This window comes from Osmerus mordax, chromosome 11 (genome assembly GCF_038355195.1).
Source record: "Osmerus mordax isolate fOsmMor3 chromosome 11, fOsmMor3.pri, whole genome shotgun sequence".
NCBI lineage: Eukaryota > Metazoa > Chordata > Actinopteri > Osmeriformes > Osmeridae > Osmerus > Osmerus mordax.
In genome coordinates this window covers 7,061,351-7,088,391 of record NC_090060.1, presented here as the reverse complement: position 1 = coordinate 7,088,391, position 27,041 = coordinate 7,061,351, and the positions used below count along the sequence as shown (strand labels likewise).

The following is a 27,041-nucleotide window of genomic DNA, read 5'->3' as shown; positions in this document are numbered from 1 at the left end:
ACAGGAGGAGGTATGAGAGAGAGGCTCCGTCCTTGTTTGGTTCAGCTGCACCCCCCCCCCCCCCCCCCACCCCAGCCCTACACACGCACTCAGGCCCGAGCGGAGGAGGAAACGAGGCCTGCCACGAAGAGTGGTACCAGGTTCAAGACCAGACACACTGCTGTATATACACACACACACACACACTCCAGGCACACACACAGGCATACACACACCTTAGGTAGTGCAGAATGTGCTTCTGGCTGGAAGACTCAAAACTGAAAGGAAACAGAATCACATTTGTGTACCCTTCATCATGACCTGCGGACGAGACTACGCTGCCAATCACACGGGTGTGTGAGAGACAAGTCGAGACCGGGCAGATACAAAGGTGTCTGCCACTCTGCCACTCTGCCAGCGCTCAAAATAGCCTCAGCAGGAATGTAGCTCAGTAACAAAGGGGGTTGGAACTGTTATTAAGATCTGGATGATGAACTACTGAGTTAGACTGACATATGACTGAATAGAATATACTGTACACTTATAGTCATATATATATATATGAGAGAGGGAGAGAGAGCGAGCAAGATGGAAGGATAGAGAAAGATTATATACGAATTTAAGATTCGTATACGTTTAGTGTTTTGCACCTCCCTGCCACAGTAAATTCCGTGTTTGTATAACATACATGGCGAATAAACCGAATTCTGATTCTCAAAGATAGAATGAAAGGAAAAAACTCAGGATAAAATGGACGAGGTCTTAGAAAGCATTAGCTTAAAAGGCCGCTAATGTTTTAAGCACCCTGGATCAGCAAAGACTACTTCCGCGAGCTGCATCCATTATTAAACAGCAGAAAAAATTGGGGATGAAAGCAATTTGGGACTGATAGGCATTCTCTATGGAGCCTTTGTAAACGTGGGTGTGTGAGGCCTGCCTTAGTAGTTTGAATGCAAGCACACGAGCCAGGTGTTAGTGTCTTCCAGCCAGGGGAGAGGTGGAGAGGACAGCTGTGGGGATGGCTGTCTGATAAACAAGTTCTTGGTGGGATATTCGCAAGTATCCAACAATGTGTGTGTGTGTGTATGTGTGTGTGTCTGTCTTAAGGGGTAAGTGGGGTGAGATCTCCAAGGAATGTTTGGCATCTCAGACTAACGTGGCTGTCTGGATAAGGTGGTTCTTATGGAGCACCATAAACACCTCGACTACAGCCCTGCATGTGTGTGTGTGTGTGTGTGTGCCTGCATATAGAGGGATAGCTAGTGAGTTTACTGTCTATAGCCCCATATTTCACTTTAGGACAGGGGTCAGTGCTCCACAGTGATTGGCTACTGAGTCTGTTACGACAAGATGATGAGCAGTTCCACATTCCACCCCTGCTGACATTCTACCGCTTCCGACGAGCGCATACAATGAACAGACAGAATGAATAGAACTTGTAGAATGTGTGAGTGGAATGTCCAGGAGGAGGTCTGGTTGGATAGGGTGGATGAGCCCTGTGGCAGAGGGGTCTCCTCTCCAAGCCCTGCGGACAGAGACGAGCGCCTTTCTCACGTCGTTAATCGTGTCCGAGGAAGAGAGAGGGCTGTGTGTGCGTTTGACTCCCAGAGCACAGGTCAAGAGGCTGAGGTCCACACCAATCCCCCAAGATACGGACAGGAGCTGCAGGGTCCTCAACACGTACCATGGAGGCATCTGTCCAGCCTGGACTCTGGACTCCGTCTGTCTTTCCCTCGACATCGTTCTCTCTCTCTCTCCGTCTTTTCCTCTCTCTCCGTCTCTCTCTTTCCCTCTCCATGTCTCTCTTGCTTTCCTTCTTCCTCTCTCTTTTCCTCTCTCTCTGTCTCGCCTTCCCTACCCGTTTCTCTCTCTTTCCCTCTCCCGCTCTTCCTGTCTCTTGCTCTTTCTCTCTAGCGGTCTTCAGTTGTGACATTCAGTTTAACCTCCGAAAATCAGAAGCACATGAATCATCTTCTCTACCCTCCAGCTGGATTCCACAGACACACTGTACAGTACAAAATTGGATGTATGTGTGTACATGTGTTGTATGTGTATGTGTGCATACAGTATGTTTGTGTCTGTGTACAGAACATCAGTCTCACAAGGAGATCTTCCCTTGCTTGTTTACTCAGCATTCCACCTTGGCAGCAAGTTTCTATACACATTTCCATGTTCACTATATACACTACAGTCCCTTTGGAATGGGTTTGCCCTTCTGGACATGACAGGCCTCAAGAATCTCTCCCTGAAGGCCCGACTCCACACCATATCTTCCTGTGGTTGCTTCCGATACATCTGTAGCTACTCACTGGCTCTGAGCCCATTGGTGAAAACAAGGCCCCCATCCTGTGAGTGTTTATGCTACTGTACGATTGACCAGCAAACTGCCAGCCTGCGTTTCCTACTCCAACGTTTTTAAGAGATAAAAGGATGGATCAAAGCAGCTGCCCCTCCCTCCTTTATCTACCCTGTGGGAGATTGTTCTTTCGCTGTTGGGAAGGCGGTGTGCGTACAACATGAGGACGGTCAGAGTGGCTCACAGAAAAACAGGAGAGTTCACGAACAGAGCAGGAGAACTTGGGTGATAACACAGAGAGAACGGTGACATTACAGTCCTGTAGAACGGTGGTCTTCAACCCTGGTCCTCAGGGCCCACTGTCCTGTATGTTCTAGATGTTTCCCTACTCCCCTAAGCACCTGCTTCAAATGCACGGTCGTTGTCAAGCTTCTGCTTGATACCGTTCCATGGAATCAGGTGTGTTGGGGCAGGGAAACATCTAGAACAGGACAGTGAGCTTGAGAACTTGAAGACCACTGCTGTAGCACACAGAGACAATGACTACAAGAGCTTATAGGCTACATGTAGAAAAAAGGCCATTACAGTACTGCAGGACACACAGAGAGAGAGAGGCCTACATTACAGTACTGCAGGACACAGAGAGAGGCCTAAATTACAGTACTGCAGGACACAGAGAGAGGCCTACATTACAGTACTGCAGGACACAGAGAGAGGCCTACATTACAGTACTGCAGGACACAGAGAGAGGCCTACATTACAGTACTGCAGGACACAGAGAGAGGCCTACATTACAGTACTGCAGGACACAGAGAGAGGCCTACATTACAGTACTGCAGGACACACAGAGAGAGAGAGGCCTACATTACAGTACTGCAGGACACAGAGAGAGAGTGAGGCCTACATTACAGTACTGCAGGACACAGAGAGAGAGAGGCCTACATTACAGTACTGCAGGACACACACATACAGAGAGAGGCTACATAGCTAATGCTCAGACAGGTTGAGCAGGAGCTACTGAGGTGACATGGGGCCAAGATCTGTTCAGGAGTCATGAGCCAAGATGAGGTTTCTACACAAGGCTCTTCATGTGATCACTAACACCAATGGGCACAATATTTTGATGATGTCATTCAAATCAGCACAGAACAAAAACATGTTTGTGTTTATGGAGTTTGTGTCTGCGAATACAAGCGGCCGAAATGAGTTTTCTCCGCAGGGTGTCCGGGCTCTCCCTTAGAGATAGGGTGAGAAGCTTGGTCATCCGGGAGGGGCTCAGAGTAGAACCGCTGCTCCTCCGCGTCGAGAGGAGCCAGTTGAGGTGGCTCGGGCATCTGATAAGGATGCCTCCTGGACGCCTCCCTGGTGAGGTGTTCTGGGCACGTCCCACTGGGAAGAGGCCCCGGGGAAGACCCAGGACACGCTGGAGGGACTATGTCTCTCGGCTGGCCTGAGAACGCCTCAGGGTCCACCAGGAAGAGCTGGTGGAAGTGGCTGGGGGAGAGGGAAGTCTGGGCCTCCCTGCTTAGGTTGCTGCCCCCGCGACCCGACCCCCGGATAAGCGGCAGATGACGACGACGAGTTTGTGTGAGGGTGGACGGGGGTGGTGTGTGTTGGGGGGGGGGGGGGGGGGAGTGTGTATGTGTGTTTAACTCCAATCTCTCATTGTACTTGTGGTGTGTGTGTGTATAGCCACATTATCAGATGACCGCAGTATTTATATGAGAGGCTCTGAGCCAGATACTTTACAGCATCGACAGCCACAGAGACACAGGAATCTGTGAGTGTGTGTCTGTGTTTGAGTGTGAGCATGTGTGCGTGTGTGTGTCCCACAGCTCTAAGAGCCCCAGCATCACCTCAACAGCCCTGGGAGGTCAGAGTAGAAATACAATATTTAATTAGGCTCACTGCGGAAGACCACATATTTATCCCTGAAACAGAGCAATCGCAGCTCTTAGTGTCTCCGCCATCTGTGTGTAGACAGTGGGAATAGTCCACTAACAGACCTTCTGTTTCCAAGCAGCGATCAGCACGCGGGCAGGGCTTTGTTCCAGCACGTTTGTTTGGTTACAGTATTTAGCAGCATGCAAACACAGAACAATGTCCTTCTATGGTCTCACGTCTCCTTTTCAGCAGAGCGATATTGTCTATGATAAACAAACCAATGTTAATCTAATAACAAATGCTCGAAACAGACGCAGGGGAGACCACACGCATGAAGCAAGACTGCAGAAGTACTCCTGGGGCGCTAGCGAGCATGAACGGATTTCTTCCAACGACAACATTTGACGACAAAGACACAGGGTACTCCCGTTCTGAGCAGACAACGTATTCAGTTTAAATGTAAGATCTCAGAAGTCCCAAACAGGTTGAAATGTTAACCTTACGGACTGTGAAGCACAAGATTATTCCGTTAATGTGTTGGCAATGGGCATATCGCTGTCTGGTTGATAGATGTCCCTCACACACACACACACACACACGCCATAGATCATGGACCTATCATATACTGTATATGACACACACATCCATGAGGTCTGTCAGTGGTGTCTGTTTCAAGCCATTACCAGAGAGCCCCTGTCTGGAATGGTGAAAATGTTTCCTAAGCCATGCACGCCAGGCAGGACACCCTCTGTGAACCAATCAAGATGAGCTTCTTGTCAAGGAGAGTGACATGATTGGACAACTGTCTGGCCCATGGCCAATGAAGAACATCCTATGGTTGACAAGCAGGAACTCACAGCGGCTATGTGGGGAAGAGAAGGAGGTCTTTGTCTGGGGCAAAATCCTTTGTTTTCCTAAACTCTGCATGGCCCTCTACCCAAAGCAGTACAGTGGAGAACCTGTGTGCTCTGACGATATGGCTCATGACAACATGGCAAAACAAATACAACAAACACACCATTTGCTGGAGTGAACTCCACCTCACGGACTGCGTGGAAATGTGCATTTACACTGCATGGTATTACGTTAGCAGAGTTGTTTGAGACAACATTAAAGGCAGAAGGCAAAGTTGATTTAATTTCATGAAATAAAGCCCTATTACCCATGATGTCTGCTTCGTTTTTTCCATGCAGTAATGTAACTCTCCTCTTCTAAGTCCATTTAATGCAGCTATTAGTGCTGCTTTCTCACACCAGACAAGTGCATTCTGGGGGGAAATGCTGAGGGTGACCAATCACAAGCCATGTAATCGATTTCCCCCCCGTCTCCGAAGGGGACAGACGATCCGTTTGTTTTATAACACAGTTCAAAGGAGAACAACAGCAGGGGAGGAGATCCAGGAGATCTACAACAACCCCACGCTGAGTTAACTAACTCTCCTCACAGCGAGCGGTTCCCGGATCTGATTGGCTGATGGATGACATTGTTTCAGAGAAGAGGCAGAGAGCATGCAGAGCAGTGGGTGAAGCATCCGACCTGCTTGACAGCAGCAGAACATAGCTGGATGTCCCACGTCTCACCCCGTCACCAGCCTGGCACGGCAGAAGGCTGGAGGTGCGTGTGTGGGGTACTGACACTAGCTACCAGCTATTCCACAGGGCGGTTGAATTCCAAGTGACGCAGTCGCCATTTACGCCTTCCAACATCATGGGGATTTTTGTAGAGAATTCAAACATGCGTGCCAGTTCAATTTGATTTCATGAACTTCACAATGGTTTAAGGTTCGGCTACGGTTTCCTAAGTGATACCCAAGCAATGTATTCCATGGCTAGTATTCTGGCCCTCACACTGTTTGTTAGATATCAGTAGAAGAACCCATGCAAGGAGGGTCGGCTAAGTGAATAACCCTGACACACTAACTGGTTTAACCAAGCTGCTCGGTCTCCAGACAGGCAGTACTGTACCAGCAGAGAGAAGAAGAGGTCCAGAGACAACCCAGCTGTGGGGGGGTGAGAAGGGGGAGGTGCAGTGAGCAGGGTGAGGGGGTGAGGACAGTGAGGAGGGTGAGAAGGATGAGAAGGAGCACAATGGGTCAGGGGCAAACGGGAGCAGCTACATGATAAAGACTTCAGTAACACAAGCTTCCCCTGGCTGGCCTTTGTGAGCGAGTGTGTCTGTGTACACGTGTGTGCGTGTGCATGTGTCTGTGCAGCTGTCCGCCAAGCTAACTTCAAAGGGATTCAGAAGAGCGATGTTGACAGCCAAGGTAGTCGGTCAGTCAACATCCACACTCTCAAACCTCTGCCCTACCTGCTCCTGTGTTCCACACGTGTCTCCAGCAGATGGGAAGCATCCATCTGAAGACTATACAGCACCCATACTGTAACTTCCACATGTTCCTCATCATACAACATCAAGTAGGTCTGCCATGGACTCAATGTTGCAAAGAACACTGAGAACGTCCACGGTGAAACCATCTGAAATCGCAAAGTAGAGCATGTCTTACTGTTCAGCTTCATCTCTCAGTGAAGTTCAGCAGCAAACATGTTGCATTGTTAGTTGGTTGTCAGCCATCAGTAGGTATTTGGGCTGCAGAACAATCAAGCTGTTGTGTTCCCATGGGCCGAGCCTTCTGGCACAACAATGGCATTTTGACAGAGGAAAGGGGCATATAATGAGAAGCTATCTACTTCCTTGATCATACAATAAACATTTATATTGTCGCTGGAGTGGCTCCCAGCACAATTTGGGACGTTTTGCTCATATAACTTTATCAGCTGATAATGTGATTGGTTCGAGTGGGGTTTGAAAACATCCAGGGAGAGATAAGGAGTCGTAGCTGTGACAACATGGATGCTGACGTCAATGGTGGAGGTTTCCGGAGTGTCACGCCTTCTTCCTCCACCTAGTGTGGCCTCCTCCCTCTTAACTCTCCCGCTCACTCCTCTCTTTTCTTCCTCTCCCTTTCTCAGTCCCTCTCTTTCTTCCTCTGTCCCCCCCCACTTTCTCTTCTTCTCTCCCTGTTCCACTTGCTCTCACACCGTATTCCTCTCTCCTCTCCTGCTCTCCCTAACTCTCCCTCACTCTCTCCACTCTTTAAACCTCGGAGGAGCTCCTCCAGAATCCCCACCAGGTAGCCAGTAAAAGCCCCAGTAAAGGTTAACGGCGTGGAAGATCAATTCTACACACAGGACTGAGTTTGATGAGTCATGTGGGGGAGAGAGAGAGCGAGATGGGGTGGAGAGAGGGGTGAGTGAGGAGAAGAGGGAGAGAGAGGAGAGGGCATGCCTGGACACCTAGCTTTCATCAGCAGCTTTGCTTATCTGTCTGCTAGAGCTCAAAGAGTAGAGGAGTAGAGGAGAAGAGGAGAAAAAGAGAAGAGGATCTTCCCTTTTTTCAGGGACTGAAGAGGAGAGGAAGCATTTGAACAGACACACAGTCCTCTCCTCAGGACTCCAGTCATGGACAGAAAACCAAACCTCAGAGATCACCACAGACCCTCACACATCACTACAGATCCTCACATCTCTCCAAAGATCGCCACACAGCTCCACATATCACCACAGATCTCCACACGTCCACAGATCTCCCACATCCCTCACTGATCCCACAGAGACACATGTTGTTCTGGCCTAATCGAATCAGAGCCAATCATAGACCCTGAACTGTGGAGGGGCCTGTCAGGGCAGCTGTATGACATGTCTGGATAGAAGTAGAAGGAAACACAGAGAGAGATAGGAAGGGAGAGAGAGAGAGAGAGAGAGAGAGAGAGAGAGAGAGAGAGAGAGAGAGAGAGAGAGAGAGAGAGTTAAAAATGGAAAGAAGGAGGGATAGAGAGATGGATGGAAATGAGTAGGGAGGACATAAGAGAAGGAAGGGAGTAGAATGGAGAGAGGGAGAAGACTAGGGAGAAGGAAAAAGAGAGGGAGGGAGAGAGTGAGTGAGAAGAGAAAAGACGAGAGTGAGGAAGAATAACAGAGATAGGTTTCGGGAAGAGCCGTGTCAGTGACAGAGATTCTGTGGAGTTTGTCCATGTCCTGTTCATGTTTCAGAGGGATCTGGATACAGGAAGACTAGTTTCAACAACCATGAATTTACCCCCAACAGGAATCTAGCACACCTCTCAGTGATGCAGCACAGGAACGGAGTGCTTCCCGAGTGTATCTTGTCCGAGAGTGCGTGTGTCTGTGTGTGTGTGTCTGTGTGTGTGTGTGTGTGTGTGTGTGTGCTGGAGTGGGTGGAGCATTGAACACGTAAACACACGCCACAGAGAGTCTGCTTAGACAAATGGGTTTTATTACTGGAGCCTGGAGATAGGAGGCCATGTGGCTCTCTGAGTGCCTGTGTGTATAGTGTGAGTGTGTATTTGTTTTCTTTGTGTAGGTACAGTATATGTTGTTTGTGTGTCCATTTGTCTCCAGAACTGATCCGTATCTTGATGTCACTGCATCCATTTTATGATCACCATCACAATAATCCAGGAGATAGCACACAGTGACAAGAAGGACCAATCTCTGCAGAGAGGGAGCCAACAGATTCCAGGTATTCGGAAGATCATCCCTTTTGAGTCCTGCTCTAAAAAAATAAAGCTTCTGTGGCAGTATTCCACCTACACACCTAATGGTCATGTAAACATGAAGACAGCAGCACACCAGGAGAAGAATGAAACCTCCACTGGATGACTGGAGGTTACTATTGGTCCTCATGTGGCAGATAAGACCCACTGTCCCTCCAGCCAGGGTGGTAGAGACTGGGCTGTGAGGTTGTGGGGGTTTAGAGGCTTGGCTTGGAGGCGCTCTAGTGGTTAAAGGTTTAGGGTCTTTCACCCAGAGCACCTCATTATCTGTCAGCTGTGAGGATGGGTACAAGGAGGGTTTTGTACATGCCAACAACTCCTCACTGGAACAGTGGTCTGGAAGACCAACCCCCCCACCCCCTCTCCTCCGCCACCCCCTGCAGCCCCCGCCCCCCTCCTTCCTTCCCTCCCTCCCGCTGCCTCTCCCTTCCCTAGACTCTAAATGAGAATGCCCTTCAACTGCGAGACCTCTTTGTGATGCCTTCGCCCTTTGACCCTGGATTGGCTGATGTCACAGGAAGTGAATTCTGTCCTTATCAGAGGACATGGTGGGTCTAGAGCCCTTTCCTCCAGAAGCTCAGCTTTGATCCCTCCTGGGAGAGGAGGAGGAAGGGGGATTTCTCACAGAGAGAGAGAGAGGGGAGAGAGAGAGACCAAGAGACACAGAGCGACACAGAGAGACACACAGAAACATACAGATAAATAGACAGAGCAAGCGAGAAAGAGAGAGAAAGAGAGAACAAGTAGGAGCTAGAGAGAGAGAAAAAGAGAGGCAGAACAAAAACGAGCGAGAGAGAGAGAGAGAGAGAGAGAGAGAGAGAGAGAGAGAGAGAGAGAGAGAGAGAGAGAGAGAGAGAGAGAGATAGAAAAAAGATAGAAAGATAGAAAAAGTGAAGTCCTTGGGACACTGTCCAGACCACAGCAGCGCTCCCTGGGTTCTGATGACCAGCGACATTCAAATATTTAGATAAGAGTAGTTAAAGCTCTGTCCCCAGAGAGACCGAGGTAACACTGGATCTGACGTCCGGCCAGGAACAAACTGGTGTCCTGGCAACAAGGCAGCTCTGGAAGCTATTGTTCCCCTGGCTGCTGGACTGGGTAGGAGCCAAGCTGTCTTACATTTACATTTACATTTAGTCATTTAGCAGACGCTCTTATCCAGAGCAACTTACAGTAAGTACAGGGACATTCCCCCGAGGCAAGTAGGGTGAAGTGCCTTGCCCAAGGACACAACGTCAGTTGGCATGACCGGGAATCGAACTGGCAACCTTCGGATTACTAGCCCGACTCCCTCACCGCTCAGCCAACTGACTCTCCTCTTCTGACCAGAGCCCCAGACCGTGATGTGGGGAGCATGGAGAGAGCAGCTGTTGTACCTTGACTCCCTCTCTGAGGTGGGCTATGTGAAGGAGAGGACCGGGGGGTCATTGGGGGTGTACATGGGGAGATGAGGGGTGTGTGTGTATGTGTCAGAGGGGACTTTGGTATGGTGCCTTAGTGGAGGAGAGTGATTTAAGCAAGCTCAGACCTGACCCAACCCAACAGAGGAGAGAGTATGAGGTGTAGCAGGCAGACATACCAGGAGCAGGGAGAGAGACAGAGAGAGAGAGAGAGAGAGAGAGAGAGAGAGAGAGAGGAGAGAGAGAGAGAGAGAGAGAGAGAGAGAGAGAGAGAGAGAGAGAGAGAGACAGAGAGAGAGAGAGAGAGAGAGAGAGAGAGAGAGAGAGGGGGGGGGTGAGATAGGGGAAGGGATCAGAAACAAAAGCAGGAGATCAGAACAAAGGAAGAGTTAGCAAGGTTGAAGGGGGAGAGACAAACGAGGGAGGGGTGAGAGAGGAGGAAAGTCAAGAATAGAGAGGAAGGATTGGGGGGAAGAGTGGGTCGTCAACCTGTGTGTTTAAACAAACAAAAATTGAAAAACAGGAAAAAATATGCTTTAAAATGTCATATAGGGATACCATTAACACCCGCCACACCCTTTAAACCCTAAGTATTCCTGTCCCTGGCCACAAACACACACGCATACACAGAGAAACACACAAAAACAGTCGACACACACACATAGAAAGACACACGCACGCTGATACCCTAGTCTGCTTTCATGACATTCCATAAAGTAACACTGGAGCTCTTTGTAAATAAGTGAATTAGAGAAGTCCATTACTGAAATGCTTGTGATTACTGTGCATCTGTTATGAGAGTCTATCATCTCTCCACAGTAAAACATAATGCGCTCACGCTCTCTGACCCTTGCCCTCACCCTCTGCACCACTGGCCATGGTAGTGATCCCGGTACTGCTGTACCACGTATTATTATCCTACAGACACCCAGTTAGGTGCCTAGTAACAATGTACAGGATTTACTTAGCACACACTTATAATAACCCAAGTTCATTACAAGGGGTAGATTTGAACCTGGTACCTCTTGGTATAGGTAGTGGTTGGCCTAGAATAACTGGGCATTTCCAAATGTGACATGATGCCAGGGGTATGTGGTCTGTGTTCCAGCTGTAGGTCTCTCTCCTCTCTGCTGCTGCCAAGCAGGAGAGACTGACAGACCTGCTCTCTTATCATCCAGGCCTGCGTGTCTCTCTCTCTAAGCTGACAGTCTCTACTCTTTCACCCACTTACACAGACACACACTCCCAGATACAGGTTATTTTAAACCTGACCCTCTCTAAATGTTAAGGTGCCTCCGGAGCAGTTATAAAGATCATTACCTCAAGGTTATTTATTTGGTAACTACAACAGAGTCTTTTCAAAACCAGGCCACAGTGATATTATGTCCTCTCATCGAGCATGTGTCTAACGAGGTCATGTAAAAAAAAAAAACTCGGGTGAAAAGTGGTTTTCAAGTTTGCATCATACCCTTCAACTTCTCAGATCACATTCTACTACTTTCATACATCACACACGGCATACCTCCAATTACCATGGTTACAGTGACTTACTGATAGTCAGTGAGACCGGAGCACTCATAGATAACCCGACACAACAGTAGGTCACAATCTGTCAAAATATATTACGCATTCATTCTGTAGTGTTCATATTATCATCACATGCATTGTTTAGTTAGAGGGTTTCAATATCTCTGTCCAAGTCAAATGTCAAATGTTTGAGGAGAGCAACAATGATTCCTTTGTACAAATTACAGAGTTCTATTCACACGTCGGTACAGTCGCTTGTTTATCACAATTTCAAAAGCAAGGCCTTTTCTTCCAGCACTGTTCCTACAGTGACTAATTGAAACAACTGGTAATACCACTGTGCAGTTGAACGCTCCATCCCACCTAGATTGAACAGTGAACCGTTTTATTAAAAATCAACAGTAATTCAGAAGACAAACTAGTCTTCCCAACGAGAATGTGCTACGTATCATTTACATTTATTACATTTGTCGTAGCCTATCACATGTTTGCAGTTTGCTCTGAATCTGCGCCGCAGCACTCAATCAAGTACAGCAGCGAAGGACAGCGAAAAGAAGCCCTGCAAAGTTTTACCTTAACATCCGACACGCGGCCACACACAAACCCACATACACACCTTAAAACACATCACGGATCGGATATAGGTGCCACATACCTCTCCAGCTTAGAGCGAGGATGAAAAGTCCGGTAAACAGAGAGGTATTCTTCCGTAAAGCCATGTCGCTCCTAGCCGGTGTCCTCTGGGACCGAGCGTGCGAGTTTGTATGAAAGAGTAGGAGAGTTTGTGAGAGAGAGATTGAAATGGTGAATCTGTCTAACTACAAGTCCAAGATAAAAAAGCAGCACAAGGGAGGCAAGACAATGATGTGAAGCTGGCAGAGAGGATCGGCTTGTAGGAGGACCTCGCGACGCACCGGACCGACCGGGAGGGAGGGGTGTGTGCGTGTGTGTGTCGGGGGGGCATAGTGTATTAGGCATATAGCGTTGGAGTAGCAACTTAAGTGACAGAATGCAGGAGGCAGCGTCCGTGTAGCTACTTGTCATACAGCCATATGTTGTCAACTGTTCATATTATAAGGTAAACCTTACCACATATGGTTGAACTATTAAACATGCCAGACTCTTCTTAGGTTGGAATTGCAAACAACGCATCTAAAGTCGGACACGTGCGTGAAACAGAGTGATAGGATAGGCTGCAGAACATGTGTTTTCCCAACGTTTCTGTCATGCAACACTATGGAAATGTTAGAAGACACTCCAGACATCAAACAGCCATCTCTTTATTTGTTCACGTGACAGACTTTCCCCTAAACAAATGTAAAGAATCAGTGTTCACAATGCACACAGCAACCATTGGAACTGTCTTATCATAGAATAAGTCAAATCAGTTATGGTGAAATGTAATCTGTCACAGACATGTTTTGAGTATGTTTTGTACCCAATTTTCAGAGTATATAGTAGTGGTAGGCGTTTTCATACAATATCTGACTTGATTTGTTGTTTGCAATAGTCTCTGAACACTGACACATTGCCTGGACATGAGCCTCCTGTGGGAGAGCATGAGAACCGTGAGAGTGAGGCTGATACAGTGGGAGGTGATGGGGGCTGGGGTTGGTGTGTGTGGATGGGTGGGGGTATCATCTGAAGGACCAGGGCTGGGTGGTGGTGGAGCAAGGGGCCCTTAAAGCCATTAGCCCATAGTGGTATTGCTGGCATGGGGTTAGGTTTCACTCCCCATCATGCTGTTACCTTGACCAGCCACAGCTGTTGTGCATACGAAGCTGGACGTGCGTGCTGTGGTTCAGGGTTCCTCTCTCTCCCCTGCCAGCTTAACTAACCTGTTCAATTCCAATGGACAGTATACTCCAAAACAGGAGCAGTTTGTCACCATAGGCATGTTAGCATGCAACCTTAATCGACTTATATTAACACCATTTTGAGTCTATGACCTCCATGAAATTTAATATTTAGTGTGAAGCTTACTGTTACAAGGCCTGGTCTAGGCAGACAAGGTCTGGTGAGGTCGTGTACACGGTGCAGGTTCATGTATGAGGGCTTTGTGAGTCTGCTCTTAACTCTCCATGCAAGGCTACCAGGGAGCCAGGTAGATACAAGATACCATCCACAGCATGAGGGAGGCTCCTGGTCTTCACAGACAAAGCAGGCTATAGAGGAGACTGGCTGGAAGGGAGGCAGGTTAGACGTGTGTGTGTGTGTGTGTGTGTGTGTGTGTGTGTGTGTGTGTGTGTGTGTGTGTGTGTGTGTGTGTGTGTGTGTGTGTGTGTGTGTGTGTGTGTGTGTGTGTGTGTGTGTTTGTAATACCATAAAGCCAGGTCTGCTGGCTGTTTGCTCACCTGCAGCTGTCAAAGACATCACAGCATGGTAGAGCTCACACACACGATAACATAGGAGATCACACACACACACATGTCAACACAGGACATTACATACTGCCAGTTTAGATTATACAAAAACTCAATCTAGGCATCATAGGAAAATTACCTACAGTTTTGGCTGAAGATATGCAAAGGATGATATTGGTATCAACACATAGGTTTTAACGCAGTCTATAATGACAAATACAACCGTCTCACAGGACTGACACTCGTGCACATGTTTATCTGGTCAATGTACATTATTCATGTGGTTTTATTGGAAAAGTATGGTTATTGTTCTTCCATGTTGTTTACAAAGTGTTTCAGTGAGGACACATCTAAGCCACCCTCAACCCAGCCACCCTCATCCCCACCACCCTCAACCCAGCCACCCTCAACCCCACCACCCTCAACCCAGCCACCCTCAACCCCACCACCCTCAACCCCACCACCCTCATCCCCACCACCCTCATCCCCACCACCCTCAACCCAGCCACCCTCAACCCAGCCACCCTCAACCCCACCACCCTCAACCCAGCCACCCTCAACCCAGCCACCCTCATCCCCACCACCCTCATCCCCACCACCCTCATCCCCACCACCCTCATCCCCACCACCCTCAACCCAGCCACCCTCATCCCCACCACCCTCAACCCAGCCACCCTCAACCCCACCACCCTCAACCCAGCCACCCTCAACCCCACCACCCTCAACCCAGCCACCCTCAACCCAACCACCCTCAACCCAGCCACCCTCATTCCCACCACCCTCAACCCCACCACCCTCAACCCAGCCACCCTCATCCCCACCACCCTCATCCCCACCACCCTCAACCCAGCCACCCTCATCCCCACCACCCTCAACCCAGCCACCCTCATCCCCACCACCTTCAACCCAGCCACCCTCAACCCAGCCACCCTCAACCCAGCCACCCTCATCCCCACCACCCTCAACCCCACCACCCTCAACCCAGCCACCCTCATCCCCACCACCTTCAACCCAGCCACCCTCAACCCAGCCACCCTCAACCCAGCCACCCTCATCCTCACCACCCTCATCCCATTTCCTTCTGTGAGACCAGAGCTCCTCAGGTCACTGAGAGCAGGATGCTGATATTTCACTGCTATTAATCTGGATGGGTTTATAGCCCGTGTGGGTTTTGTTTAGTGAATTCCTTTTTATTTCCTGCCTGTGTTGCTTCAGATATGTCTCTTATTTATTTGATGTTCCTCATTTATGTCTCTATGTTGGGGGTTTTCTGCAGGGGTCGTGGGAGAGAAGGATGCAGAGTGGTTCTGCCATGTTGGCCTGGAGTGGCCTGATCTGGAACACCATTCTAAGCCTCATCTGGTCTGGACTGATATGGTCTGGACTGGTCTGGAATGCATTACTAAGCCTGGTCTGGTTCTGTCTGACTGGACTAAAACACTCTACCTAGCCCGCCCTGGTCTGCTCTGACTCTGGACTGTGTTTCTCACGTATCAGTATGGGTGGAAAGCGTAAACAAAATTCAGATAACTCATAGAAGCCCAGGAGAATTCCTTATCAGTCCTTCGTATAGAGGGCTACAATTACACAGCTTCTGTCTCAGCTCCCTGTGAGTCCCGCTTCCCTGTATTGCTCACTGTGTTGACATTAGCAAGGGAAACACACCATTTTCGACCACTAGCACAAGTTACCACAACAGCTATTTCTCGCTACCTAGACTCAGGGTGTCTCCGAAAAAGAACACGTCTCCTATTTTGTTTACATTCTAGTAATTAGTGACCTATCCAGAATCATGTCAGAGTTTATTTCCTTGTCCCAGAATGGATAACAATCACCCAGAATCAGATATCACGCTAAGCAAGACAGTGTCTGGAGCCCTTGTGAGCCTGTAAACATGAGCTTGTTTCAGTAGAACCCATTATCAGAGTATCCCACTCACCTGGAACCTAATACATCCTATTTGGCTGCCTGGAGAGGGGTCAGGGGTCACATGTTTGGGAATAAGTCCGAACCAGGGTATTTTAGGAAAGCAGTGAACCCGCTGGCCCTCTCCTTGTTCCCACAGCAGCAGAGCTGGCTAAGGAAGAGCCAGACCTCGGTATTGCTGACTGTACAGAGCAGAGGAGCTCTAATTCTGACTGGACTGCTTCTCTGTGTTTGTGGTGTGCCACACTCTCTCCCTCTCTTTCTCTCCCTCAGTGGTAGTAATATTACTGCAACTTATATTTTATTTTATATTTTATTGTATAGTTTATTTTAATCTAATTCAACTTAGTATTGCTAGTTATGTACCCTTAGTATAGTTAGTCCTCATATTTAAATTTTAGATCCCTATATGTTTAATGTTTGCACCTTCCTGCCAAAGCAAATTCCTTGTCTGTGCAAACTTTCATCGCGAATTAAACCCCATTCTGATTCATTCTGATTCTGATTCTGATATAACCTTCCAGTTCTTCCAGTGATATTTTGTGTTGGAGACTTCTTGTTCAAACTCCTGTTTTTACCTTGATTTTGCCTATTGTTTTGGAAGACTGTATGCAGTTTTTTGAACTCTTGAGTGTGTAAGTGTCTAAGTACCTTCTGGATTCCTCTGACATTCATCTGGCTTGGGAGATTGGAAGTTCAAATCTCCCTCTGTACGGTGCTTTGGATAAAAGCGGCTGCTAAATGAGATGACTACATCTGGAGAGTATTCACACAAAGTGTCTCTATGATACGGTCCATGATTACGTTATTTCCTCATGCCTTGAGAGATACATTCTCATTGGTCAACAGACTGCTGCTGCAGACTCCTACCCTGTACCTCTGACCTGTTGGCTAGCTGACTAATTAAGTACCCCTGTCCTATTGGCTAGCTCCCTTACCCTGTACCCCTGCCCTATTGGCTAGCTTCTCACACTTTAACCCCTGTGCTCTCTGCACTAGGGTGATTAAGCATCTCTGTTTGTTATGTGGCTGTGGCTGCTTGGTGGAAACACTTCTGTTCATTTTCTGAGGAGAGCCTGGAGGAAGGAAGACGAACAGGAAAATAAGTAATTCTTTCCAGGGACCGACCCTGGAGCGAGTTGTTTGGGGATTTGTCTGCTGAGATGAGAGGGGGCTATTGTCCAGCAAACGCCATGGGAGGGGGTCTGGGCGTGTGCTTGAGGGGGTCTGAGTGGGAGAGGAGCATGAATTCTCATTTCTTCTGAACTCCGTCACAATAAGAGGGACATTGTGAAAAAGGGCCACTTTGATGAATGCATGGGCTGAAGTCTGTCTCCATGGTGATTACTTGTAATTGAGGTTATAAATCTTGTCAAATTCCCTGCTGTGCTGGAGGCAGAGGGTCGTAGCAGGGTTGAGGCAGGAGGGAGGAAGGGTTGAAGAAGAGTAGAGGTAGGGTTAAGGCGAAGTGAAAGTTGGAGGCAGACTACAGGCGGGAGAGAGGCAGGATGGAGGAAGGAGAGGCAGAATGGAGGAAGGACATAGCGTGGATGAGGGCATTGTCTTCACTGCTCTGATAAGTGTGGCCCAGTGGGAGCACCTGTCGGAAAGAGGAGGAATGAAGAATGAGTGAGGCGGAGGAAGAAGATAGATAACAGCATCATCTGGAAGTAGCAAAAAATTATTGCATTAGGTTGTACGTTGCTACCAGCCAATATCCGGAAATACAGAGATGAACACAGGAGAACAGGCCAATCGCTAGTGACAGAACATCACCAAGCTGACCTGTTGAAGGGCGGTAGTTGTGTGACAGAGTGAGGGGGGGGGGGGGGGGGGTAGTGAGTGTGAAAGAGAGAGGGAATCTGCATGAGTTTGCTTTTTGTGAGAGACATGAAGTGGTAAAGAGAGAGAAAGACTGTGTGTGTGTGTGTGTGTGTGTGTGTGCGCGTGTGTGTGTGTGACAGAAAGAGAGATAGAGACAGAACCTTGCTGTGGCTGTGGAGAGTAACTGAGATGTTCGAGTCTATAGATGGCTACAGTTGAGTACAGTAGAGTACGGCAGAGTAGAGTTGAGTCTCCATGTCCCAGCAGAACCCCAGTCACACTGCTGGGCCTGGGAAGGCAAACTTTCACAGGCCAAGAATGTCACCCTGGGGGACTTCCACACTCAGCAGACCAGACCAGCTCTGCTCACTCTCTTTCTCTCCCTGTGTCCCTCTGTCTCTCTCATTCCTCTCTCTCTCTCTTTCTATCCTTTTTTCTTACACCAACACATTGTTTCTCTGCCACCTCCTTTCTCTCTCACTCCCTCTTTCATTCACTCTTAACCGACTTACTATTTCTCTCTGTCGCTGCCCTCTATCTTTCTCTGTATCTGTATCTCTTTCCATCTCTCTGGCTGTCTCTCTCTCCTCTCTGTCCAGTGCAGTGGACCCGTGGTCTCCAGCTGGGTCTGTGGGCTGCTGTGGTATGCAGGGTCCTGCCCCAGGTTGGGACCAGTCTGGCCCCAGTGGTTTCTACTGTTTGGAGTTTGTGTTTTCCCATAGATGCTTCCAGTCCCCTGGTCGCTGTAAACCCCCCCCCCCCCTTCCCCCCCATGTCCCTCACTCACTCTTTCTCCCCCATCTCTCTGTTCCTCCCTCTCTCTCCTTCCCTCCCTTTCTCCCCATCTCTCTCCCACTCGTTGATTAAAAATAGTATACTTCTGCAGATTCTCTGGCGGGCTGCCAAAGACAGCACCGAATCAGATGGTCTCAACAGTAAACAAACCACACAGTTTGAGCATAAATAAGAAACAACATGTTACAGTGATCATTTCACGCATTCAGTTGCTTAATTTCCTGATTAAAAACAGGAGAAAAGTATATTTTTCAGTGCAAAGCTTATGGCTCCCTAAGTTTGGGCCTGTAATGTTGTTTATGTCCAAAGGTTGTGACTCTGGGGCATCATCAATTAAATGTTTGATTAAAATGAAATAATGGGTGTTGTGACTGTGATCACCCCAGACCAGGATGCCACTTGTGACTGTGTCACTTCCTGTCTCAAGAGGAGAGAACTGCTCTGTTCTCCAGTTTACACTGCTATCGGGTCCTGCAATCATACAAGATGGGGGCACGGGGGGGTGGGGGGGGGGGGGGGGTTGGGGGGCGATGGGTCAGACAGTCACACTCCCTCTTCCTCACCATGAAAAGGACCCACAGGGCGGAAAAGTCTATTGAAGAAAATTAGTCTTCAGAGGCCCCTCGTCTTTCAGTAGGAAACACGTCAATAGGTTTGCTTGTTTTACCCCGAGACACGTCCTGTTGTCCCCGTGGCCGGACCTCACTTCAGTCCTGTTTGTTTGTCTTAGAGAAGGGTTCTAAAAAGAAGCTGCCTCCACTCTGACCTCTGCCCTGAGGTGGCACATGACAGGGCCTGTGGCTGGGGACCGACACATGGGACCAGGTTTGTCTCTGCAGATTGTAGCAGGGGCACATGTGTGGGGGGGGAGGGGGAGCAGTGAGGGAAGTTGAGATGTTTGTGTCTTCCGCTGGCAGAGACAGACTGGGAACAAATAATGTAACTAAACCACAAAGAACCTGGAAACTTGTTTGCCTCCGTTGACCACAGGTTGCGTTACCCCAGACTGAGCCAGGGGTGGGGGGGGCGGGGGTTGATATAGGGTGAAAGTGGGGGTGGGATGGTCAGTCTCTGTATTCTGCTGACAGCAAGAAAAGATACGAGTAAGCACCACTTCATGGCTGATAACCCCCCTGGCCGAGGTCTGAGAGAAAATCTAAAAACAAACATCCTAGCAACCTGACAGCAACAATGTATATTTTAACAACCTGACAGCAACTTGAACTCAGCTCCATTTGTCTTGTGTCCGATTTCACAGGGTCCTTTGCATCCAGTTAATTAACTGAATACATGAAAGGATTTCCAGATTCCCTGTCATTCTGTGTATTTGAAAACTAAAGATTATTAAAAGATTTTTGGTTCATGCTACTTTGACATTGCCAGGCAACTCTTCTGGTGTTGCTCTTACATCACTATACATTAGGATATGTTATAATATATGTTACATGTTCAATGTGTTATGCTACTTTTGAGCAGGCATGCTCATTACACCTGTGGGGGAAAAAAACGAATATCCTAGTCTATCCTATAAGTGTTGTGTTACACCAATGTGTAGAAGAAGACCTATATAATCTTATAAAACAAACACAGGAAGTGAACTCCTGTCCTGCAGGACACAATAGCCTACAGGACACAGCCCGTCGAAGGAGAGTTCCTTTTAGCCCTCTAAAGGTCCTTGAAGACTTACCGCTCCACCCCAAGACTGTGTTGATAGACTTACAGTGTCTGGAAAGCTTCCATGTTTTCAGAATGAGCCCCATGATCATATAGGATTCATTTCCCCTTTCTGGCAGCTGCAGGCCATATTCTGCCTCCCTCTCTTATATTTCTCTCTCTCACACACACACATGCACGCACACACACGCACACACTGGTGGTGGGAGAACAGTAGACATTAGCTGGAGAGGATGAGACACAAGACTAGGAAGGAAACTTCGGCACAGCATTGTGGATTTTTATTCAGGCTATTGTCATACAATAAGGTGAGGTCATGGGAAGCCGGTGCATTTATCTCAAAGGAATCTGGGAAATCCTGGTGACGTGAGAGATCACTGAGTTACAAACTAAGGACATTTTTGGGATGCGATTTTTTTTATTACCCAATATCAGCAGTTTCTTCCTGAAATGTTATTGTCTAGACACAGACCTCTTTATAGGCTAAATCATAACACAAACGAAGACAGCAAAAGCTGCCGAAAAGGGGCCCATTTAAAAACAGTTGAGTCCTGTGTCAAAAGCAGATGTATTTATTTTCGAAGCAGTCTTCTGTTTAGTAATTATACAATTTATTGTAGCCTATTATTGTGGTGAGTGTTGTTGCGTGTCTAGTATTTGCGTTGATATTAAGTTCTAACGGTAAAAACGTAGTCTGTAAAGTTTCATAATTGCGTATATCTTTGCGTTGTCCTTTCAGTGGTATGCGCACCCAGCACGCAGCTTTGGCGGCACAGATAATGTGCTCACAGCTGACCATGCAGCTCAAAACAAGAATGGCGGAATACATGTAGCAACGATACACAGCCAGTTGCTGTTTTGGGACATTTTGTTATTTCTTTGTGCATTAAGCCTAGCAATGTTGGGAACTTTGGACAAGGATATTAATCAAAGATTATCGGAAGAAGGAATAAAGAAAATAGTCGTTATTTAGCGTGCTTCTTGCGAGGAAGAAACTGCGTGCTAGCTAACCTAGCCAGCTAGTTAGCAAAGGTTTTGAAAATAAACATCCGCTGATGATGGTGGTAGAACTTGAGGATTATGTTCGCTCTTTAGCTAAATAGTAAACCTGGCCATAACAGTCCGGGCCAGGGTGTATCGTAAACTGGACCATTACTCTATTTGTTTATCAAAACAACCACAGAGCAACTGTGTAACCAACTTGCAACAACTATACGGCGATGGGTCTGGTGAACTTAGTATTCAGCACTGTATCAAAATGTATCGAAGTCATAGGCTTTCTTCTGGACCTCAACTTCGTCATAGTTCATTCCTTGATCCGGCTAGTTGTGGCATCTATTGCCTTCGTGAACAACCTTCCGATGTTGCTGGCCAATTTAGTGGTGCAATGCTGCCAGTTTGTCCTCTCCTGTTTGGTGTATCTGGCGGAGAGTGCGGCGGTCCTGGCCCAAGGAACGGTCAGCATGTTGGGGAGTGTGCTGGAGAGTCTGAAGATGATGGGTCATCTATCGTCTCACGTCTGCCTGCGCGGGAGAGCGCTGCTGCAGCGCGGAGCATTGTCCGTGTGTGACGGTTGCGGCATCGCAGTAAATCTAGCGGTGTACCTGGTCAACAGCGTGGTCAACATGTTTCTCATTGGCAGTCAGAACGTGTACTACGGGGCGGTCAGCGTGTGGCAGGCCGTGTCCAGCCCCCTGCAGAAAGTTCTGGAACTGGGTATGACTCTCCTAGCCTTCCTGTACAGCAGCCTGTCTGGCACGACCATGTTGCTGTGGACTCCCTGCAGCCTGGCACTGGAGTACCTGTTCTTGCTGGCTCACTTCCTCATCAGCACCTTCATCCTCAATGTCTACGGCCTCCTACTCACAGCCTCCATCACCCTGGCCACCACCCTCTACCTCCACCCAGAGATTACCCGCCGCGGAGCCCAAACAGCAGCCATCTACCTCAACTCTATCCCCATGCTTAGAGGCCTACCTGGGTCCCTATGGCGTCTACAGAGGGCAGTGGCTCAGCTTCCTGGAGCCCTGCGCCTTCTACAGAGGGTGCTCCTGGATATGTACTGGCAGGAGAGAGACCGATGGGAGAGGCTGTCTAGGCAAGGCAGTAGGCTGGGGCAGAGCTTGGGGTCAAGGCTGAGGCAGGGGTTGGGCCACAGGGACCGCAGGATAGGGGGGGACGGGGACCAAGGACAGGGGGGCGCTGAGGACGCAGAGCAGCGGGCCCCCCCAGACGGCAGGGCTGCAGGGGGGCCGCCTCGGGAGCACCCCGGTCCCCGTCACCAACAGGACAACCCCAGCTCCAGCAGGGAGAGACCCCTGTGGAAGCTCTCAGGGCCTGGGTTGATTGCTATGGCAGGCCCAGGCTCGGCGGATGGCCTGCTGAGCTTGCTGAAGGAGCAGGAGGAGAGGAAGAAGTGCGTGATCTGCCAGGACTGCAGCAAGACGGTGGTGCTGCTGCCCTGTCGGCACCTGTGTCTGTGTAAAGACTGCACCAGCATCCTGCTCAGACAGCCCATCTACCTGCAGAACTGTCCTCTCTGCAGGCACATGATCCTCAACACCATGGATGTCTATATGTGAAGAGGAGAGACCAACATTATAGATCTGTGAGGAGGAGAGACCAACATAGATCTGTGAGGAGGAGAGACCAACAACATAGACGTCTGTGAGAACATGAAGGTCTTGTAAGATTACAGACTAGCACCATGGAGATATATCTGTGAGAACTAGATCAAGGAGGTCTGTGAAAGACTGCAGACCAAAGTCATGGAGATCCATATACTCCATAGCAGACTGGAGACCAACACCTTCTGTGAGGACGGACAGGTCTACGTGAGAGAGACCATGAACAACATGTGTAACTAACTGTGAAAGAGTCATTTTAGACACATTTTAAACATTAAAGGGACCAGAACGATACTAATTTATAATCTTTTCCGTGAGCGACTGGACCAACCCTATTGATGACCAATGGTCTGTAAAAGACAATATCACTGTGTATCCAGGAGAGACTAATGAGACTAAAACAGACTAAATATAATCTAGAACACAGCCAGGTAGAATCTAGACCACAGCCAGATTATACATAATCTAGATTTAGTCTGTCTATGCTATCTGCATGATCCTGTCAGCTGTACAGCTCTAGTCCACTATGCTGATATGGTAACCAGTACCTGAACAATCATATCACACACACCCATGACACAGTGCTGGAGAACAGTAATACAGCTAATCACTAATCATAAACATTCATCCAGAAGTGTACCTGTGTGGACTGCACACCACAGATCAGGTCAATTATGTTCGGAGGAAATCCATCAGGGATGCGAGTGTTGAACAACCTGCTGTATGTTTAAAGATAAAGGGCTGCTGACTGTTTCTGTGAGCTGAATGGGTTTTGAATCCTACCAAGGGGACGTCAAACTTAGTTTTAAGGCTAATGTATGCTGGGCAATACTTTGAGAAATATTGGCAATGACTGTGTTGTAAACTGTAAGCTATTTCTTGCTGTACAGAATGTTGCTGTAAACAGGCATTCCCACCAATAATACAGGACCACTTTTAAAGCCAAATGGGGTATGACATTTTGGGAACAAAGTCGTTTTGTTAATACATATAATAAAAATAGGCAACCCATCGTTATTAATTTTAAGTATGTATATAGCCTTGTTTTTGTTTTCCCCATCAGGTTCTGTGGTATTGACAATTCTATCCCATAATAAAAGATGACAGCCTCATGAGCCCAGGATTGGCACCAAACCAAGTTCTCACTGCGTAATTGTTAGGAAACGTGTTTGTTTTTCCTCCCAACTCCTCATTGATTTGTTTGTTCTAAAGGTCCGCATGAGCACATTACAGCATTGCCCTTTCCCTTTGTTGACTGGCTATAGTGCTATTGATCTTCACTGGGTTCCAGTTCAACAGGATATCGGTGGGCTGATTATTACATTATTCTGTTAGGGGAGACGAGGGGGGGGGGGTTAAAAGCTGAAGCACCACCGAAAGGCCTTTTTTTGTCCCAAACAGAAATAAACATGTTTGCACCAGGGCGTCTCTGCCTTCTAAACGATTATCGGGGGGGTTTAATTTGACCTTGTAAATCATCTGATTGGTTGGCCTGCCACGCCCACACTGAGAGAATACCCAGGCTGTAGGAGGACATAGCATCATAAGCCCTGTTGACATCATCAGCCCCCCCAGCACTCCATTAGTGGTGACCACCAGGATCCAGTTAGGCTGTGCTCAGTCCAGTCTGACTCTGTCTCCAACCACAGGGTGTAGTACCTGCTACTGGGAAGGGGGGGTAGGGATGAACCCACACACCCATTGTCATCTTGTTCATAAAAGTGCCAAAGCATTCTCTTGATATGGAGACAGTCATGATGTGTAACTGCAGAACAGATATGAATGTGTCCCGTTATGGAGAGGAAAGGGTGGTGGGTGTTGCAGTAAGAAGCCATGAATGTATTGTGTTTTTCCAAACCACTCTTCTTCAAACAGTATTTGTCAAGTCTGACTTTGTGAATGAGAAAATGTTATGTTAATGGGAGTGGCTTTGCTCGCCTGTCAAAGTTTACATAAAAAATATTTGATGTTATTGGCACATTTTCCTTCTTGAAGATTTCCTGAGATAGACAATATAGCACACACATAAACCTTCAGAGTGGCTCACCTGTATATCTGCATGCAGGGTTGACAACTATTTTGAGCATCCTTTTATTCATATTTCTGGCTAGATACCACAGACTGTCAACATTACGGATGTCAAATCTCCATAATAAATACTCATACCGTTATAGACTGTAGCTCTGAGGACAGTGTGTGAATGAGAGTGTGTCATAGTGTTTATTTTGAGGTCTCTGAGTGTGTGTTTGTGTAGGAATGTGTGTGAGATTGGTTTTCATGTGGTCTGAGTGTGTGGGTTTGTGTTAGAGAGTGTATGAAGTCTCCTGAGTGTGTATGTCCGAGTGTCTTTCTTGAGCGTGTGCCACAGTAAATCCCTCGAGGTCACTGATGCTGGTGTTACAGGCCTCTGCTGGTTCCAACATTCCTCCCTGTTTGGTTCAGCTCAAATCCCCAGCTTCACCCACTGTTTGTTCAGACCAAATTTGGTCTGGATGATCATATCCCCCTTCCTAGGTAGGACTGGATCTGATGGAGATTGAAGCAGGATGTAGATGTTTTGGATGGAAGGGTCTCGTGATTCCGGACCTCTGGCTGTCTGACCATGAGAATGTGCCCCCACCCCCCCCAGCTGCTCTGCTCCAGTCCCCATCTGAGAGAGGGAATGCTGGGGGTGAACGCTCAGCAGGGTGGGGGTGCTGGAGACTGGTGTGGGGGAAGGGGGTGAGCGGGGGGAGGGAGGTTTGGGGGGGTTATAGCTGGGGCTGAAGGGAAGGACTGGTTTGGGATGTAGGAGGAGTTGAGGGGTTGTTGGAGAGCAGGGAAGGGTTCAAACTAGGGGAATCTTATTGGATATTAGGGACAAGTTCTGCCAGGAAGGAGCCATCTGCTGGGGTGGAGTTGTCAACTTCAAAAAATCAGAATTCCAAGAATCCTGTAAAAAAAGTGAAATTATGTAGAGATAACGTGAACTCAATTAAGAGGTTCCCAACTGGTGAAAAAGATTAATGTATATTAATCGTAAAAATGGGTCTTGATTTTACAATCTGGCACTGCAAAGCTTCTTTGGTGAATCTTGGAGGGGAGGGTTATACACTTCACTCAGCACTGGACATCTTCATACATTCACCAGGTCTGTGACACAAACCAGGTAAGCACCATGAGGACTGTTTATCCGTGTAATCTCTGACAGTTTGAAACCTTTCAGAACTACATAGTTTTATATCCATAATTGATGTAAAAAAAAGATATAAATCAAGCTCTTCTCTTTCTCCCAGTGGATGAACTTTTTCAGTGTTGGAGGATCTTGGAGGGTTATGAGTTTCCCTCCGTCATCATCATCCCTCTGGAGGACAGCAGGACCACCAGGCTGTGTTGTAGGCCGACTCCGCCTGTCAGATGCTGCCGTGTTTGTTTGTTAGTTAGTCAACAGGGTCCGTGTTCACCGAGCAGATGATGTTTGATGAGGAACACAAAAAGAGAGGCGGAAGATGGAAAATAAACAGAGGATGAGAGTTTGTCCCCTCTGGACATGACCCGTCACATCGGTCCAGCTGAACCCTTGGAATCCTGGCCAAGTGCACTGTGGGAAAAGGACCAGCCACGCCGCCACACGTCTCTCTCTTTCCTCTCTGTCTGTTTTCTTTCTCTGTCTGTCACTGTTCCCCTCTCACTCTATGTGTCTGTTCTCTAGCTCTCTCTCACTGATCTCCTCTCTGTTTCATTCGTTCTGAAGTTAATCCTCAGCGTTTGGACCAGAGACTGATCTGTAGAGCCCACAGTCTGACAGAAGTGAGGGCTGCAGAGCTGAGGGCTGCAGAGCTCAGGGCTGCAGATCTCAGGGCTGGAGGGTCAGTGACCAGGGCTTCCTCTGTAAGTGGCAGATCACCATCAGGCCTGCCAACATAATGACACATTGGAACTTGACCTTTGACCCCTAGAGAAACATACTGAGACTACTGTCTCCAGGCTGTGGGGATCTGTAGGATAGGTCAGCCAGGTCACATGCTGTAGACCTTGAACATAGCTGAGGAGTAGACTCGCAAGCATACTGATGAAGGAATGCATCAATGCATGGACAAACTAACCCAGAAAATGATACCTTCCACTGTGGAAGGTATCATCAGCTTTTTTCATTTAGTTGATCGCTCGCTCACTCACTCACTCACTCAC

At 48.1% G+C, this 27,041-nt stretch overlaps 3 protein-coding genes across 3 annotated transcripts in view; 2 read left to right on the top strand and 1 right to left on the bottom strand.

Moving 5' to 3' along the window:
- Positions 1 to 12,538, bottom strand: part of mcamb (melanoma cell adhesion molecule b) — a 25,049-nt gene extending 12,511 nt beyond the window's left edge. Inside the window, exon 1 of the mRNA XM_067246155.1 lies at positions 12,318 to 12,538. Within this exon, the coding sequence (XP_067102256.1) occupies positions 12,318 to 12,381 (64 nt within the window). The 5' untranslated portion in view covers positions 12,382 to 12,538. The remainder of the gene's footprint in view (positions 1 to 12,317) is intronic.
- LOC136951972 (hepatitis A virus cellular receptor 1-like) lies at positions 12,464 to 15,150 on the top strand. Its single transcript, XM_067246641.1, has 2 exons — positions 12,464 to 12,515; positions 14,396 to 15,150. Exons 1-2 carry the CDS (start codon positions 12,464 to 12,466, stop codon positions 15,148 to 15,150), a joined length of 807 nt encoding a protein of 268 aa, XP_067102742.1.
- Positions 15,151 to 21,073: 5,923 nt separating this feature from the next.
- On the top strand, positions 21,074 to 24,805 carry rnf26 (ring finger protein 26). The gene has a single exon (XM_067246402.1). The coding sequence runs from the start codon at positions 21,465 to 21,467 to the stop codon at positions 22,824 to 22,826; it is 1,362 nt and encodes a 453-aa protein (XP_067102503.1). The 5' UTR covers positions 21,074 to 21,464; the 3' UTR covers positions 22,827 to 24,805.
- The last annotated feature ends 2,236 nt before the right edge of the window (positions 24,806 to 27,041 follow it).